The following is a 16,141-nucleotide window of genomic DNA, read 5'->3' on the forward strand; positions in this document are numbered from 1 at the left end:
CTACTGTTACATTTTTATGTCTCTGTGACCTATTTTAGACTAAACTGACTATAGTCTTACTTGAATGTTGTATCTTTCACTGGCATTTTATTGCATTTTATCCATTTATCTTGCTCAGGATCATATCTTTCAACCCAGTAGCCGGTTATGGGGCTGCCACCATCTTCATCTGGTTCATTCCATGTTAGGGTGACTGAATCTTTAGTGACTTCTATAGGCTTGAGACCTGTTGGAGGGCCTGGTGGATCTGTATGAATTAATAAATTAAAAAAAAAGAAAGCACACAAAAAACAAAACCATGACACATATGGTTTTTTTCCCCTGTTAAAATATTGTAAAAAAATAATATTAACTAACTAACCAAAAGAATATTTTGCAATGATAGGGTTACAATGTGCTGGCTCCCCGATACCATACATGTTCTCAGCACTGACTCGGAATATGTATTCTTTATGAGGGGTTAAATTGGTAGCTCTGAATTTTGTATCCTTAATAGTTGATGACAACTTGTGCCATATTTCACTGTCTGTAGCTCTTTTCTCGAGGACATAGTTGGTAATTTTAGAACCCCCATCATCTCGTGGAGGATTCCACGTCAGAAGGCAAGATTCATTTGTGATTTCTGATACATCAAATGCAGCTGGTGGACCAGGTTTATCTGTAGAGGACAAGATGTGAATGTTAATTTTCTGCTTGCATACCTCAGTACATCACTAACGATTTTTATAAACAACATAAAATACATTCATACCAAGAACGTTAACTTCAACAACAGCAGTAGCACGTCCACTTGAATTTACAGCTTCTATAATATAGGTTCCACTGTCACTCCTCTTGCTGTCTGTAATAGTGACTGTGGAATGATTAGGTTTGGTTTCAATGGTGATTCTGTCATCAGGTCTCAAAATTTTGTCAGCCTTGGTCCAAGTAATCTGCGGCTCAGGCTTTCCAGTTACTTTAGCTGGCAGCTCAATTTTAGTTCCAGCTTTCACAGTAAGTCCAGCAAGAAGCTTCACATCTAAGAAAATTTCTGGAGCCTCTGATGTAGGAAAGAATAAAATGTTGTTATAGAAACAGTATTTCAGAGACTGGTAAAAATAAAGCAGCTATTGTAACTCAGTGATTGAAGTAATTACCTTTTGCATCAATGGCCTGAATATCATCTGTTGGCTTACTTGGCTTGCTAGCTCCTATTCTGTTCAAAGCCTTAACCCGATATGCATACCACTCTCCTTCCTTGAGTTTTGTTACTTCCATTCTGTTTGTTAAAAAAAAAAAAAAAAATCCAGATATTTGAAGTGATGAGGTTGGCTCAGTAAGTTGAACGGATATGTCTTCTGATGTTAATTTACTTACTTTGTTTCAACAACAGGCTCCCCGCATATCTCCCACTTGTCTGTGCCACGTTGGGATTTTTCTACCAGATAACCCTTAATGCGGGCACCACCATCATATTTGGGAGGCTCCCATGTTAGGAAGATTCCTTTTGACGATGGATTTCTCCATTTAACATTCTCTGGTGGATCAGGCACCGCTATTCAAAATTTAAAACATACAGGGTCTTAGAAACCAGTCTAAGGAAGATTTTTTATTACATCTTATTTTGAAGAAAATCAGCAAGGTTTCAGAAAGAGAAAATCAGCAGCAATGTGAAACAATAGACTCACTTGCTGGTGCTGACATATTTACAGGTTCATCAATATATGCAGGTTCTCCTGGGCCACATTTATTGCATGCAGAAACTCTAAATAAATATTCTTTTCCTTGGATGAGGTCAGGTACAGTGAACTCTTGGTCAACAACACGATCCATAACCTAAAGAGAAGGAAGACTCCAATGTGTTTCTAAAATTTATTTCCAAAATAAGGTAAGACACAAAATGGAGTAGCACATGCCGAAATGATATAGCAAATAGAATTTGAAATGCGGAAGAATGAACTTACTTTGTTCCATGTTTTCCGGCTTACTTCACGTTTTTCAATTATATAGCCAGTAACTGGACTTCCACCATCATCTTCGGGAGGTTCCCATGACAGCTGTACTGTATTCTTGATTATGTCCAAAACTTTCAGTTCTCTTGGTGCACTTGGACGAGCTAGAAGTCACAGAAATTGTATTAATTATTTTTTACTCAAAGTTTGACAGATGATGTCTATGTAATATATCTCCTAGAAGACTTACTCTCCTTAGTCATTCTTCCTTAAACATCAAAGTTGGATATTGAAAACCAGGAAACAGTTTTTTTTGAGGATGGATTTCTAGTTTTCAGTTGTATTTTAATATACTTGGTTTACTAAAAGTTATGTGATTTAACATTATTAACATATTTAGATTTTAGCAAGACAAATATGGAATGTTAATGCTAGAATATATACATGTCCACTTACCAATGACATTAACATTAATTTCTCCCGAAACAGATGACACAGGGTTTTCTAACATTAAGGAATAAATTCCCTTGTCTGGACGTTCACTGGGAGTAATTACAAGTTCTGCAAAGGAGGCAGTGGTTTTCATTGTCACACGATCACCCTCTTCTAAGACTTGGTCACCAAAAGACCATGTGGCGGTTGGCACAGGGTAGCCAGTGATAGGAACATGGATCTTGATTGGCTCTGGAACAATAACTTCCAGCCCATCTTTAAACGCACTGAGGTCCATTGTAGGTCCAACTGGAAAAAGTGGAAATTGGATTTGATGAAATCTTTTCAGATATTCTGACTACGGCTAGTGACAGCTGTGTTGAGAGGCTGATTTTGACTGTATCTCAGCCTGCAGGCTGAAGGTGTCTAGGTCTAGCTGTGGCTTATCACTCCTTACCTCTCCCTGCTAAATGTTTTCCAGAAATATGTGAGATGATAAGGCAGCTTAGCATTACCAAGTAGATCTAATTTACCCTTTAATATAAAAACTTTGTATTGTTTTTAGTTTCATTTTTATTTTTTTTTAATCTTCTCTGCCTTTCTCTCTTTCTGTTACCTCCCACCTTCCACAAAGCTAGGTCAGGAGACAAAAGGTCATGCCTTTCTCTTCAGACAACCTAATAATACAGCTAATAATCTGCAGAATTTGTAATGGAGGAGAAATAGCTCAGAATCTCAAAGGTTGGCATCACAGTTATCTCGTGAAAAATACACATATTATCCACCAGATGCAGTTTAATTGTGTGTCTTATCTAATTAATTAGCTTTAATAAATAGCATATGGCTTACAGAAAGTATCATCTGCAGTTAATGGCCCAATAGCCTCCGCTGGGTCAGACACACCAGCTGCATTTTCTGCTGAGACTCTGTAGTAATACCTGGATCCTGGTTTCAATCCAGTTACCTAAAAAGTACAAATAATCATTTAGTAACTCGTATTACGGATGACCTACACATTTTGAGTAGATAAACAGAACATCTTACCTTAAAAGTAAGAGCAGGTACTAGTTTTGGGTTACAGCGAATCCACTTGTCTGTTCCCTCTTCTTGCCTTTCAACAATATAGCCTAAGACTGGACTTCCTCCATCGTTGATAGGAGGTTCCCATGTGAGCTGCACTGATGACTTAGTTTGCTCTGAATGATCAAGGTTAATGGGAGGACTTGGTCTCTCTGAAAATAGTTGGAGAGAAATACATTTTTGCAACTGATAAAGAAGCATGGTTCTGGGTATCAGCTGTCTATACCTTAAAGTACTATTTTTAAAGCCTTTGTATAGCTTTTACTAAACTGTTTTTTTAAATTGAGGTTGCATCCTAATTTCAGAGAAAAAATATTTGGTGTGCTTACTGAACCAAATGGCAGCAAGGTACTTCTTATATGTTTGAAGGACAAAAGTAGGAAAAATCTAACTGTACATGATATTTGCAGCACATGTTTGTCAATTAAGCTTTCTGCATACATAATCCCTATTCTGTACCGCAGTCACAGTCAGTGCTTGCATACTTACTGATTGGGTCCATAATTTTTACTGCATGGGTAGCAGGACTTGGCTTGCCTACTCCAACCATGTTTTGAGCTCTTACTCTGAAGAAATATTCTTCATTTTCCACAACATCAGTCAGGACAGCTGAAAGCTCATCAGCTCCAGTGGTCATAGTTGGCTCCCATTTGATGGAAACTCTGTTACGCAGTTCAATAATGTAGCCGGTAATTGGAGATCCTCCATCATACTCAGGTGGTTCCCAGGTAAGTGTAGCTCCAAACCGGTTCACATCGGTAACTTCTACATTTTGCGGAGGACCAGGAACTTCTGCATTTTATTTTAGGGAGAAAAAAGAAAAAGAAGGTATGCGTTTTTTACCTATTGTTAGAGTTTGTACTGCTTTTCTTACACCGTCATCAAACACTGAGTTTTTCATAATTTCTGCTCACCAAATCTGCTCTTAGCTTCCACAGGTCTCTCTGTTTCCACTGGCTCACCAGTGCCCACTCTGTTCCGTGCACTAACACGGAAGAGGTATTCAACTCCTCCTTTTTGAAGTCCAGTAACAGTGTATTCACAATTTTCAGCATGATCAGTGACCATAATCCAGGTCTTACGCTTGATATCACGTCTTTCAACGACGTAGCCTATTATTTTACTTCCACCATCACTTTCTGGTTCTTGCCAGGCGAGGCCAACTTCACCATCGTAAGTTTCAGTGACTTCCAAGTTTCTAACTGGACCCGGAACATCTAACAAAGATATGTCAATATTTTAGGGCATTGCATTTTTTTTTTCTTTTTTGCTCTGGTTTAAATAAATGTAAGCAAGGTTATAATAATGGGAGTACTTACCAATGACCTCTACATTGATGAATGCTTCTGCCTGGCCATGTTTGTTTCGAAGTATAACCTTGTACCTTCCCTTATCTGATTTCTTTGCTTCATAAATTTTGAAGGTAGTGCAGTCAGTTGTTGTATCAACAGTTGTTGTGGGCAGACTTTCTTCCCCTTTCAACCATTCGGCTTCTGCTCTTGGGTAGGCATCATATGGAACAGTCATAGTTAGAGGCTTCCCAACATCAACCACAAGGTTTTGATCACCAGTCTTGATTCTAGGTGCAGCTAAGAAAGATCAACGTGACCAGTAAGTACTTACATATTTATATGTATATAAAAGATATATTTGTGTAGTCAGCAAAGAAGCTAACAGAAAAGTAGAAGGAGCTGTTGTGTGAATTCTAAGCAAATCCTTTGTATGCTCATTGGATTGCTCCACAGAAAGAAACTTAGGGTGGTTGATATGTACTGTGTCGTCCTATAAAATCAGGGAAGAAGGAGTTGCTTTCTGAGCATTACTTTAGTGTATTTTATTGGTCTGATCCTGTAAAATAGACAAATTAGTAATTAAGTGTCTTATATGACTGAAATGAGTGGGCCAAATAATTTTCATGTTTTAGATCTGCAGTGACCTAATGAAAAGGTTCTGTCTCCTTTAAGCTCAATTCAGGCTCTTTGGTATAGACACTAAAAAGTGACCTATATTTTCATCAACGGTTGGATCATGGTATAATAAAAAATGTTTGTTGCCTGAATTATAATTCATACAGTTTGACAGACTTGCACTTGTCTCAGCCTGACTGTGTATGCATTTTAATTCAACTCTTTGAAAGAACAAAAATCAGTTTAGCTAAATAGTTCATTCAGTAATTTAAGATTTTATAAAAGAAACACAAAGCAAGCAACCTACCAGCTAATTCAAGCTTAGCTCTGGCTTCCTTATCTTTGGCAATAAACCTGTATTCTCCTTGGTCACGGGGCTTTATTTCGCACACCTGCAGCCTGTGGACCTTTCCTTCACTCATCATCTGATGTTTGTCACCTTGGACAATAATCATGTTGTTTCTCAGCCACTTGACCTCCACACCATCTTTGTTCAACTCGGCCATGAAGATGACATCTGCACCAGGAGCTTCATAAATATCTTGTGGTGGTCGGATGATCTCAACAGGGATTTCTGAAAGAAACATAAATTCATTTGGTATTATTTGTGCATTATTTCTATTAATAGTAAATAATAAAGAAATAAATCCTGTTCAATTTTACTCATACCTTCAACAAAAAGTCTTGCTCTAGATTTCCTGTCATCCACTCCACAGGAATACTCACACTCATCATCTAGTCTACAGTCTTTTATGATTAATCTGTGCAGATTTCCATCCTTTTCAAACTGGTATCTTTATGGGGGAGAAAAGTAAGCAGTATTTTAGTTTCCAGACAAAGCAACAAAATAAAGCAAGCATGTTTAGCATATTAACAAGCATAATAAAATATGCATACTTCTTGCCTTCTTTGATTTCTCTTCCATTTCTGTACCATCTTACACTGGCTTTCTCTTTGGAAAGCTGGCACGTGAAGACAGCATCATCAAATTCAGTGACGGTCTGGTCCCGGAGATGTTCAATGAAGTCTGCTGGTGCTTCTGTAATGAGAAGCTCTGCAACAGATTTGTCTTGTCCAGCAGTAACAGTGTATTCACCTTCATCTATAAACCCACAGTCTTTAATGATGAGCGAGTGTTTGTATTTATCAATTTTGTACAAAATACGCTTGTTGAATGTGATCTCTTCACCATTCTTTGTCCATTTGAGGGTTGCATTAAGGCGATTGACTTTGCACCAGAACGTGACAGTTTTCTTCTCCATGGTCTCAATGTCTTCAAGTGGCTCAACAATTCTGAGATCCTCCTCTGTCAAGACAAAAATCTCAAACTGATTAATTTACATCCTCATGATCTTGATGTGAAATTGAATGTAAAATGACAAAATAATTTTAATACAGTGCAAGTTATTTACCTAATACTGTTAAGGCAGCAGAGTTTTTGACGTGTTCACCTCTCTGGTTTGACAGTGAGATGGTATAGGTAGCTTGATCTTTCAACAGTGCGTCTCTGATTCTGAGCGTGTAAACTAAATCCTTCTGGACAATAATGTATTTTGCACTATCAAATATTGCCTCATCATTTTTATACCACTTCTCTTTGGCACCTTCTTTGTTGACTTCACAGTTAAATATAATTTCTTGACCCTCATTAACTTCTTGGTCCTTAAGGGGAGTTATAATCCTGAGTTTTTCTAAAATTGGGAAAACAGGAAATAGGACATCGTGTAGTTTAAGGAATGCAACAACCACCTGCACGTTGATAAAACAAAGCTTACCAATCACAGTTAGGCGTGCTGTAGCTTTAGCTTCACCAACCATGACAGTATACTTTCCTGCATCTCTTAGAATAGAGTCTTTAATCACAAGTGTTCTCTTTTTGCCATCTGAAATGATGTCGTACTTATCACCAGGCTCCAGGACTGTGTCACCCCTCAGCCACTGCACTGTAATTGCCTCTTTGGATACTGAACAGACAAATTCAGCCTTGTCTCCTTCAAGGACCTCCAGGTTTTGTGGTCTGGTAAGGAATTCTGCTGCAAGTTCTGAAAGAAAACATTTTTGTAGACATGTATGATTTTATTTTATTTTTCACTTATGAAGAGAACAAACCAAGTTGTGTATTCTTACTGATTTTTTTGTTTTTAAATTTTCTTTTCTGGAAACCAAGGCCACCATAGTAGCTCTCTTACCATGTACAGTCAGTTTTCCTGTTGTACTCGAGCTTGGGAGCTTGCAAGTATATTTGCCAACATCTTCAGGATGAGCATTACGTATGAGAAGAATTCTCTTTCGGCCATCAGAAATGTGTTCAAATCTACCACCATCAGGCACTTCCTCATCTCCTTTAAACCAATTAACTTCGGCATTAGGCTTTGAAACTTCACAGATCAATTTTACAGTGTCATTTTCATTTACTTCAAGATCAGGAAGATTTTTTGTGAAAACAGCCTCTTCCTCTGCAACAGGAATTTAGAAAAATTATTAAAGCCTCTCATCAAAAAATCGTGTTATTTTCTTGTTCATAGATTAGATTCTAAAACACTGTGTTTACCTATCACTGTAAGTAGGCCTGAAGTTCGAGCTGTTTTTGCTTCACAGGCATATTCAGCTTCATCATCGAAGACACATTTACTGACAACAAGAATGTGTTCTGCACCTTTGGAAATTATGTCATACTTTTTGCCTTTTCTAATTTCAATGCCATCCTTAAACCACTTCACCTATTGTAGAACAAATCAACATGGTTATTAATATTAACATGTTTATCATAGAATAATACAATAAAGTTGTCAATTTTTTTAAAAAAAGCTCTTTTTGAAGGAGTTACTCAGATTAAAAAGTATTGTTATTGACCTTGACACCTGGACGAGAAATTTCACATTCAAACCGAGCAGATTGTTTTTCTTTAACTTCAAGGTCAGTTAGAGGTTTCAGGAACTCAAGACGAATAGCTGTGAGAGAAAAGAAAATTTTTAGTAGAGGAAAGTCTCCAGTAGAGAAGAATAAACTGCTGACATTGATATAACTGCCAGCCATAGACACTAGTACATAGCATTTAGAGCACTTAGACATTTTGCAGAAAATTGTAAATGACTCACGTTCTACATTGAGAAAACATGACGTCTTAAAGTCCTTAGCATCACAGGTATAAGTTTTTGCATCATCCAGTGTGCAGCCATGGATAATGAGTTTTCTGACCCTGCCATCAGAAATGATATCATACTTCTTTGTTTTGTGGATTTCTTCTCCATTTTTGAACCATTTAACTTTTGCATTTTCCCGGGAAACTTCACATTCCAGTATTGCAGTGGCCTCCTCTTCAACAGTCTGGTCCTCAAGTGGTTTAGTAAATTCAACTGGGGGTTCTAAAAGAAACAGATAGATTTTTGATAGAAAAGATCTAAATTATAGCCAGCCTTCTGCTAAGACAGAACTGTCCCATACTGTTTACTAATTTTCCTTGACTGAATAATCAAAAAGGCTCTTAGATATCTCTGCTGAAGTTTTTCTTATTTTTTATTTTTAATACCCAGACAAGTTCAGTTAATTCAGCTAATTTCCTCATTTTCAGTTTAGAGTAAGATTAGACTGAATGATATCCTTGTCCATGGGGTTTGTATTCACAGATCGTCACAAAGCCTTGCAACTCATTTTCCTTAGCTGAACTATACCCGTGTGATCTCAGTGACTCTGAAGGTATAGTCTGAACTTAAGGAATGATTTTTTTTAATTTTTCCTTGAATTACTAAATTAGTTAGAAGTATGTGCAGTTTTTTGACTTCTTAGCCATACATAACTTGCAAGCAGTGCAAGTGGGTATACAGTCAATGTTATGTCACTTGACTGATGGCATAGTTGTGCTCTCATAGGTTTCTGGATACTCGACAGAACAGAAAAAAACATTGGGAGCCATAAAGTATTTGCAAGTCATCTTTAGGCCAATTGAATATTCAAGTCTGCAGTGAAGCCCTGGAAATCCTAATGAATTGATTTGTTTCCCGCATCTGACACATTTCCAGTATTTCCCCCTTTCATCAGCAATTCTGTGCAGCATAAAGATTTTCAGTAAGTGGCTTTTTTAATCAGGAAAGTTATCTACCAGTCCAATATTGTATGTATGATCCTACTAATTTGATATATGGTGTATAGTAACATCCTGTTTCAGGGTGAATCATGAATGGACCATTAACATTGACTATGGTATAATTAAAATGACTGACTTACCTTTCACAAAAAGATTTGCTTGAGTTCTGAAATCTTTTGCCGTCAGTGATACCTCTCCTGCATCTGTTAACTTGACGTCTCTAAGAATAAGAGTGTGAACTCTCCCTTCAGCACGTGTCATGACCTTATAATGTACATAAAAAACTCTTTGTAAGTATCGACAACAAATATTTAAGAAATATTTAATGAAATAGCATTGCTATTTAATGTGATCTGTGGAGTTTGGTTGTTTACTTTTATATGAAATTTTGATAATTTACTTTTATATACACTAGATATAGCTCAAGACAGAAATACTTTGAGGATTTTGAGAATAATTTATGTTTTGTCCTTTCACTTACAGGAAATCGTAATTTTAAGTTTCCCCGTGTTTAAGGGTATTTGTGTCCTTGTATTCGAAAACCTCAGTCTACTATCAAAGTTCAAAATGGGGCTGACTTCAGCTCATGTTTATTTTGAATAGGTACAAATAAATACCAAACTAAGTAAACTCATGGGGAAAAGTTGGTATTATTCCCGGTTACATCTAAAGGGCAAACTTTTAGAGACATATAAAGAGGTTTGGCACCCGCATCATACGCTATTTTCTAAATGCCAACTTGACCTTCTATTATTAAATTTTGGTTAAAAATTCTGCCTAAAAACCCACATTTCCATGTTGATTTATTGCTGAAACTACTTTGCAATCATGAGTTTAAATTGGGCTACTCCTTCACAAACATCCCTTTTCTCTAGGACTGGACCTGGGAGGTTCAAGGATACATCCTGCATTGCAGCCATTAAGGAAGCTGCTACTCATTCGTGATGTAAATTCTAACATAGCTCTTGAAGAATTCTATTTATTTATTTATTTTCAGAGAAGTATGTGATCAAGTAGTAGATGCTGGTTTAGAAAAATAAAGGGTAAAAGCGAGCTTCTGCTAAGGAAGAAGCATAACAGATTAAGTTACTTTTGAGAATGCGGTCCCTTTTGCTTCAGAGGGAAGGAAGGAACTAAGAGGTTGTGCTTACTCCCAGATGGTTATTATGTCCCTGAAAAACTAGCTCTATTGAATGCTCATCTGAAAGGCATTCAGACGAAGCCAAATATATATTTGACCAAGATAAGCTGTAGAGAAGAACAAAGAAGCCACTTCAATAATGGTTATACGTGTACAGCTGATTGCCAGCCACAGAGGTAAAACAATGGTTTGAATTAAAAACAGCTAAAATGAAACACCTGTACAATTAGATTGATTCTTGAAGACAGTAGTGAAAGTGTTTCAAGAGGCTTTTTATACATGGGCAGAAAATGATGCATCAAGTAAATATATGGTTTATTCTGAATTTCTTCTTGATAAAATTTCAACTGAAGTCAAATGACAGCTTTGACTGTATATGTAAACTGAATGAAAATCTAGATTTTTTTTTCCCATGTAATTAAAATAATAGCTCAGACAGATAAGAAAAAAACAATGTTCCATCATACGGAATATTGAACATACAATATTTTTCTTGCCAGGCAGTAATAACTATCCAACCACTGCACTGATCAATAGCTTTCCACATTTCTATTCCTAGACTCAGAAGTGATTATCTTGATTTATTACAAGTCTTATCTGCTGAGTTTCAATTTTGTTTGTCTGTCCTTAAATACTGTAATAGGGTGACCTATCACCATGATCAGTTTTCCTTTTCCTGTTTCTGTATTCTATTCTTTTTAATAAATGCTTTTTATTTAGGCAAATCTGGTGAAGCTCAGAAAGATCTAATAAAACCTGAAAAAAGTATGTTAAAATTTTTATTTAAAAGAAAAAAATATGTACCAAAATATTACTAGCAACGTTGTTACAGGTTCTGAAACTGTGCTAGGTCGTGTAATGCCTTGAAAGTTTGCCTTGTCTGAGGTTTCCAATTTTTATTTTCATTTGCATTATTTCCCTGAGGCCTAGTACGTGAAAAAGAAGTCTTAAAACCAGTGATCTCCATTTTATTTTATGTTTCTTAATTTATTTCTTTATTTATTTCCCCTACCATTAACTTTAAATATTAAACTGGCTGCATTCCAGGCTGCTCAGATCTCAAAGTTAAGAGCCGGCACTTGATGAAGGGTTAAAAATAGCTAGTGAGAAGTGCTTGACAAGCAAATCTGCCCAGAAAGTTATCTGGAGAGCCAGAACAAATGCCTGAAATGGAATGTGAATCCTCTTAATCCCCTTATATGCAGAACTGGACTGCAACTCAGCATTCAGGAGAAAAAAGCACTTCCTGATAGCACCTTTCAAAACCTTCTCTGTGACTACAATTAACCTGATCAAAAATCATTCAGTACTCCTGCGGCTGAGTCTCCAGTAGAATCAGGCACAAAATCATTGTTGTAATGATTGATATTTTGGAACCTTAGTTTCCCTTTGTACAATGAATACTTGCAGTATTCCAGAATATTGGAATTTCTGGGGGGAAAAAAATGCTATATCTGATTTAGTGAGGATTTACCATTTGGCACAGCAGCACAACAGTATTGCTGTGCCTTAGTACTTCTACTGGCAGAGAGTAAATGAGAAATAACGCAGGGGAAGAAAGTTGAAAGAAAGAAAGGAGGAGTAAACATGAGGAAAAATAAAGTTTAGTTTCTTTACCTTATCACTGGGCTCCAGTTTCTTTCCTTGCAGGAACCACTCTACAGGGATTCCCTCATAAGAGAGTTCACAATCGAAGGTTGCTGATTCCCCAGCTGTCACTGTTACATCCTTGAGGGGTCTCAGCAAGCCAATTACTCGAGCTTGGTAAGGAGAAGACATCATTTTCAGATTAGTCACTTCTACCCAAGAGAGAGCTTCTGCCTTTATGTACTGATCTCCATGGTGGCTTCCCTCAAGAGAGCCAGACATCACAATGCTGCTCTTTAAATTCCCTAAATAGAAGAGGCCACCGTGGGTTTTAGGGGGAGGGCTGGTCACCTAAATTTTCCTATTTGCAGGGCGTGTTTCTTTAAATTGAACAAGGTCAGCAGGAAAGTTGCCGTGCATCTGTCTCCCTGCCAAGCCTTTCATGCCTCTTGCTAGATAAGGCATGTGTTTTCCAAAATAGCAAGGGCTAGGATTGGAGTGGGAAACAAGTGGTCTTTAACTGTGTTGTCTGTCCCTGTCCATCAAGCTCTTAACCCTATCCTCAGATATCACACTGTGATCCCATCCTCTCAGGATAACATGATACTTTAATGTAGTAAAGCTTTTGCTTGTAATACTTCGATTTCGTAACAACATATGATGCCAGACCACAAAGTAGCCTTCAAGGCCATCTCCTTATTTTTACTTCTCCTATGTGAACAAACTATATACAAGGTTAAAAAACCTACAGAACATTCCTTAACTAAAAAAAAATTAGATGGCTTTAGTAATTAATCCTTGAATTGCTGTTCTGGAAAGAATTGTTGTGGGTTCAATACAATATAGACATTTGTCCACATGTTCGAGTACCTTGTTTTCACTTAAATAATTTCAGTTTAAAAGACTTACGTTTCACTCGAAGGTGAGCACCAGATTTGGCATTTGCTGCTTGGAAATCTACTCCGCCAGCTTGGTCTAAGCGTACATTGTACAGTGTAAGGAAGTGCTTTTTGCCTTCCTCCTTGATTTCACATTCCTGCAAAAAGAGAATTGAAACACTTTTTTCAGTATCTTTTTTGTGCTACTCACAAGAGCCCCTACTTCTCCTCATACCTTGCATCTTATCTCCTCCTCCATTCACAGCACTTAGGCCCACTGCCACCTGCAATGTACCTTACAAACATTCATTCATAGGTCTTTCCTTTCCAAGTCTCTTCCTAACACAGTCTGCTTCCTCTTATAAACAAAATGCAAGAGGCAACACATTTGTGTTGGTGAATGGTAAATGCTCATTGATGAGCCAATATATCCATACATAGACCAGTCAGAAGCCTAAGGGAACTAGAAATAACTATGTGCTGTGACCTTTCCTCGAGAAAGGTCCTGTTCTCTTATCCAGACACCAATTTTCAAGGAATTTCTGATCGTTGTGTGTTATTCACATTGGTACTTTTACATCAAAAGGTTGACAAATTATTCCCAGTTGTGATTGTATTGTTTCAAAATTTTCCAGATCCTTCCAGCAAGGAATTAAGAATATTTGATTAAGCCTTATACCTTTTTAAACCAATTTTAGCTGTCATAGTAATGGAAAAGCATTTGAAAATGCAGTCTAAGTCCATCTAAACCAAACATAACTCAAAATCCAAAGGTAAATGCAGACAATCCAAAATGTGTATTTTTAAATACCGTTATGTTTAAATGAATTCCATGAGGTCTTTGCACTTCAGACACATGATTGTTAGGACCTACCAATAGACAATATACTTATTTATGTAAAATCATTTATTATTTAGCTATTTTATATATTATTTTGGACTAAGTTCATAGTACATTTTAAAACTTATTAATGAAAAAAACAGTATTTTTATTATAATGACCCTTATTGAAAGCAGAAAGTGGTTTCACTTAGCTTCTATAGCGACTTTCTTCTCCCTCATGCCCCACCTCCCTGCAAATTGTTGAGACACAGATAAGAAACATCCTGAAATATTTGCTTACAGCTGATTCAGATAGGGGTTCTCCTTTTAGCTTCCAATTGCCATGAACACCTTCCTCCGAGATTTCAATATCAAAACGGGCAGTCTCTGTCTCAATCACCTCCACACTGTATAGCGGACGTATAATTTCAATGTCTCGGTCTGGAGGAGCGAGAGAAAAAAAAAAAAAAGTGATAGAGACCCTCAATCTCTAACAGACCCCAAAAGATCTCTGTTACAGAACAGTCCAGTAAAATAACCGTACCTTCAATATTGAGTTTAGCAGAGGTTTTATCAGTACCACAGTCACAAGTGTACTGTCCAATGTCTTTCTTCAAAGCTTTCTTGAGGATAAGGATTCTCTTTTTACCATCAGCCTTGATAACAACATTCTTTGATGGAGTAATTGGTTTGCCATCCTTCATCCATTTCACTGGGGCATCTGCTTTGCTGATTTCACATTGTAAGATTATTTCATCTTTCTCTACAGCAGTGTAATCCTGCAGCTTTCCAGTGAAGTAAGGGTCTCCTTCTGCAAGCAAAAGTTAAGATATATTTTGGTCTGAAGTTTTAGTCTTTCAGAAAGGACAATTAGTTCTTAGCATAAAATATATTTCTTGTTTATGCCCTGCAAGAAGGATTAAATATAGTCCTCATAAATATTATAGAGTTCTGTTGCAAAAACAGCAAATATCTGAGAAAAAATTCAGCATATTACTGATATCACTGACAAAACTGGTTTGATGCTCTAGGAGTTTCAGAGCACCACTGAAGTACCTAACAGTTGATTTTGCAAGAGTTGCATGAAATTTTAAACTTATTTTAATTACCACTTGTGGGGGGAAATGGAGACCCAAAGAATACAAACAAATTGTAAAATTGTCAAAAATCACAATGTAGATTTAGGCCAAAAAAAAAAAAAACAACCACCAAAGAAAACCAAAACCAACCCCAAGACTTTTTGATCACCATTTTTCATTAATGACTCTTCAGATAACATATATAGTGTAAATTATTTTGCTTATTCTTACCAAGAACAGTGAGTTTAGCTTCTGAGGATTTGTCCATAGCTTCCACTCTAATCTGAGAAGTATCATCAATAGTAAGATCTTTGATCGTGAGGGTATGGAATTTGCCATCATCTGTCATTGAAACCACCTTGCTGGTATGTAATCGCTGGTCATTCTTGAACCAGATAACAGGGATGTTTTCATGGGAGAGTTCCACAGTGAACACTGCAGTTTCTCGTTCCTTTTTTGTTACGTCCTTGAGAGGAGTAATAAATTTCAGGCGGATACCTATAACAACATAACATTTCGTTAGTAATAATGTTATCAATAAAAAGTATTCAAGGACTATGATGCAAATATTTCCAGAAAGGCAAAGTCAGACAAACCTTCAATAATTAGCTTGGCATTTGTTCTTTTATCCTCAGCTTCAAACATGTATTTAGCTTCATCCTCAAATGCAACAGATTTAATAATCAGAGCATGCTTTGTTCCATCTGAAATAATTTCAGATCTTTCATCAGGAGTGATCTCTTGTGTTCCTTTCAACCAGCGGAAAGTCTTGGGTTCTCTGGACACCTCACATTCAAACTTCGCTTCATCCTTCTCAAAGACTTTCACATCACTTAGTGGAGTGATAAAGATGAGAGGCAATTCTGAAATCAAAGAAGAGCACTTTCAGTTCAGTGATAGGTTCATATAGACCTTTCTGCTGCTAGATTTGTTCTAATGCCCTGAGATACATGTGGATACGTTGGCAAAGTGCAGACTGTACCTTTCACTTTCAGATTAGCAGCACTCTTAGCATTAGCAGCTTGGAAAGACACTTCTCCAGTCATATCAAGTTTGCAGTTATGAAGAACAAGAGTATGCTTCTTCCCGTCTTCAATGATTTCACAGTCCTGGTGATAAGGAAACAACACCCCCTCCAAACATGAATATTCCAAGAAACCACTGAGAAGACATGATTATTGAATATGTTTTTTTTAGTGG

The 16,141-nt window shown here is 36.9% G+C and overlaps 1 protein-coding gene across 32 annotated transcripts in view; it reads right to left on the reverse strand.

Moving 5' to 3' along the window:
• Positions 1 to 16,141, reverse strand: part of TTN (titin) — a 245,384-nt gene that overhangs the window by 83,203 nt on the left and 146,040 nt on the right. For all 32 annotated transcript variants that reach the window (XM_075430105.1, XM_075430099.1, XM_075430122.1 and 29 more), the window contains 30 exons: positions 15,924 to 16,050; positions 15,538 to 15,804; positions 15,173 to 15,439; positions 14,407 to 14,673; positions 14,164 to 14,303; positions 13,072 to 13,198; positions 12,193 to 12,335; positions 9,575 to 9,698; positions 8,449 to 8,715; positions 8,204 to 8,301; positions 7,902 to 8,070; positions 7,540 to 7,806; positions 7,126 to 7,392; positions 6,763 to 7,041; positions 6,248 to 6,656; positions 6,020 to 6,144; positions 5,658 to 5,924; positions 4,763 to 5,032; positions 4,358 to 4,660; positions 3,933 to 4,235; positions 3,408 to 3,595; positions 3,213 to 3,327; positions 2,388 to 2,672; positions 1,944 to 2,095; positions 1,668 to 1,815; positions 1,357 to 1,534; positions 1,137 to 1,258; positions 752 to 1,039; positions 362 to 658; positions 61 to 247 (listed from right to left, as the gene is read on the reverse strand). In XM_075430105.1, coding sequence (XP_075286220.1) covers positions 61 to 247; positions 362 to 658; positions 752 to 1,039; positions 1,137 to 1,258; positions 1,357 to 1,534; positions 1,668 to 1,815; positions 1,944 to 2,095; positions 2,388 to 2,672; positions 3,213 to 3,327; positions 3,408 to 3,595; positions 3,933 to 4,235; positions 4,358 to 4,660; positions 4,763 to 5,032; positions 5,658 to 5,924; positions 6,020 to 6,144; positions 6,248 to 6,656; positions 6,763 to 7,041; positions 7,126 to 7,392; positions 7,540 to 7,806; positions 7,902 to 8,070; positions 8,204 to 8,301; positions 8,449 to 8,715; positions 9,575 to 9,698; positions 12,193 to 12,335; positions 13,072 to 13,198; positions 14,164 to 14,303; positions 14,407 to 14,673; positions 15,173 to 15,439; positions 15,538 to 15,804; positions 15,924 to 16,050 — 6,446 coding nt within the window. The remainder of the gene's footprint in view (positions 1 to 60; positions 248 to 361; positions 659 to 751; positions 1,040 to 1,136; positions 1,259 to 1,356; positions 1,535 to 1,667; positions 1,816 to 1,943; positions 2,096 to 2,387; positions 2,673 to 3,212; positions 3,328 to 3,407; positions 3,596 to 3,932; positions 4,236 to 4,357; positions 4,661 to 4,762; positions 5,033 to 5,657; positions 5,925 to 6,019; positions 6,145 to 6,247; positions 6,657 to 6,762; positions 7,042 to 7,125; positions 7,393 to 7,539; positions 7,807 to 7,901; positions 8,071 to 8,203; positions 8,302 to 8,448; positions 8,716 to 9,574; positions 9,699 to 12,192; positions 12,336 to 13,071; positions 13,199 to 14,163; positions 14,304 to 14,406; positions 14,674 to 15,172; positions 15,440 to 15,537; positions 15,805 to 15,923; positions 16,051 to 16,141) is intronic.

Source organism: Opisthocomus hoazin, chromosome 9 (genome assembly GCF_030867145.1).
Source record: "Opisthocomus hoazin isolate bOpiHoa1 chromosome 9, bOpiHoa1.hap1, whole genome shotgun sequence".
Taxonomy (NCBI): domain Eukaryota; kingdom Metazoa; phylum Chordata; class Aves; order Opisthocomiformes; family Opisthocomidae; genus Opisthocomus; species Opisthocomus hoazin.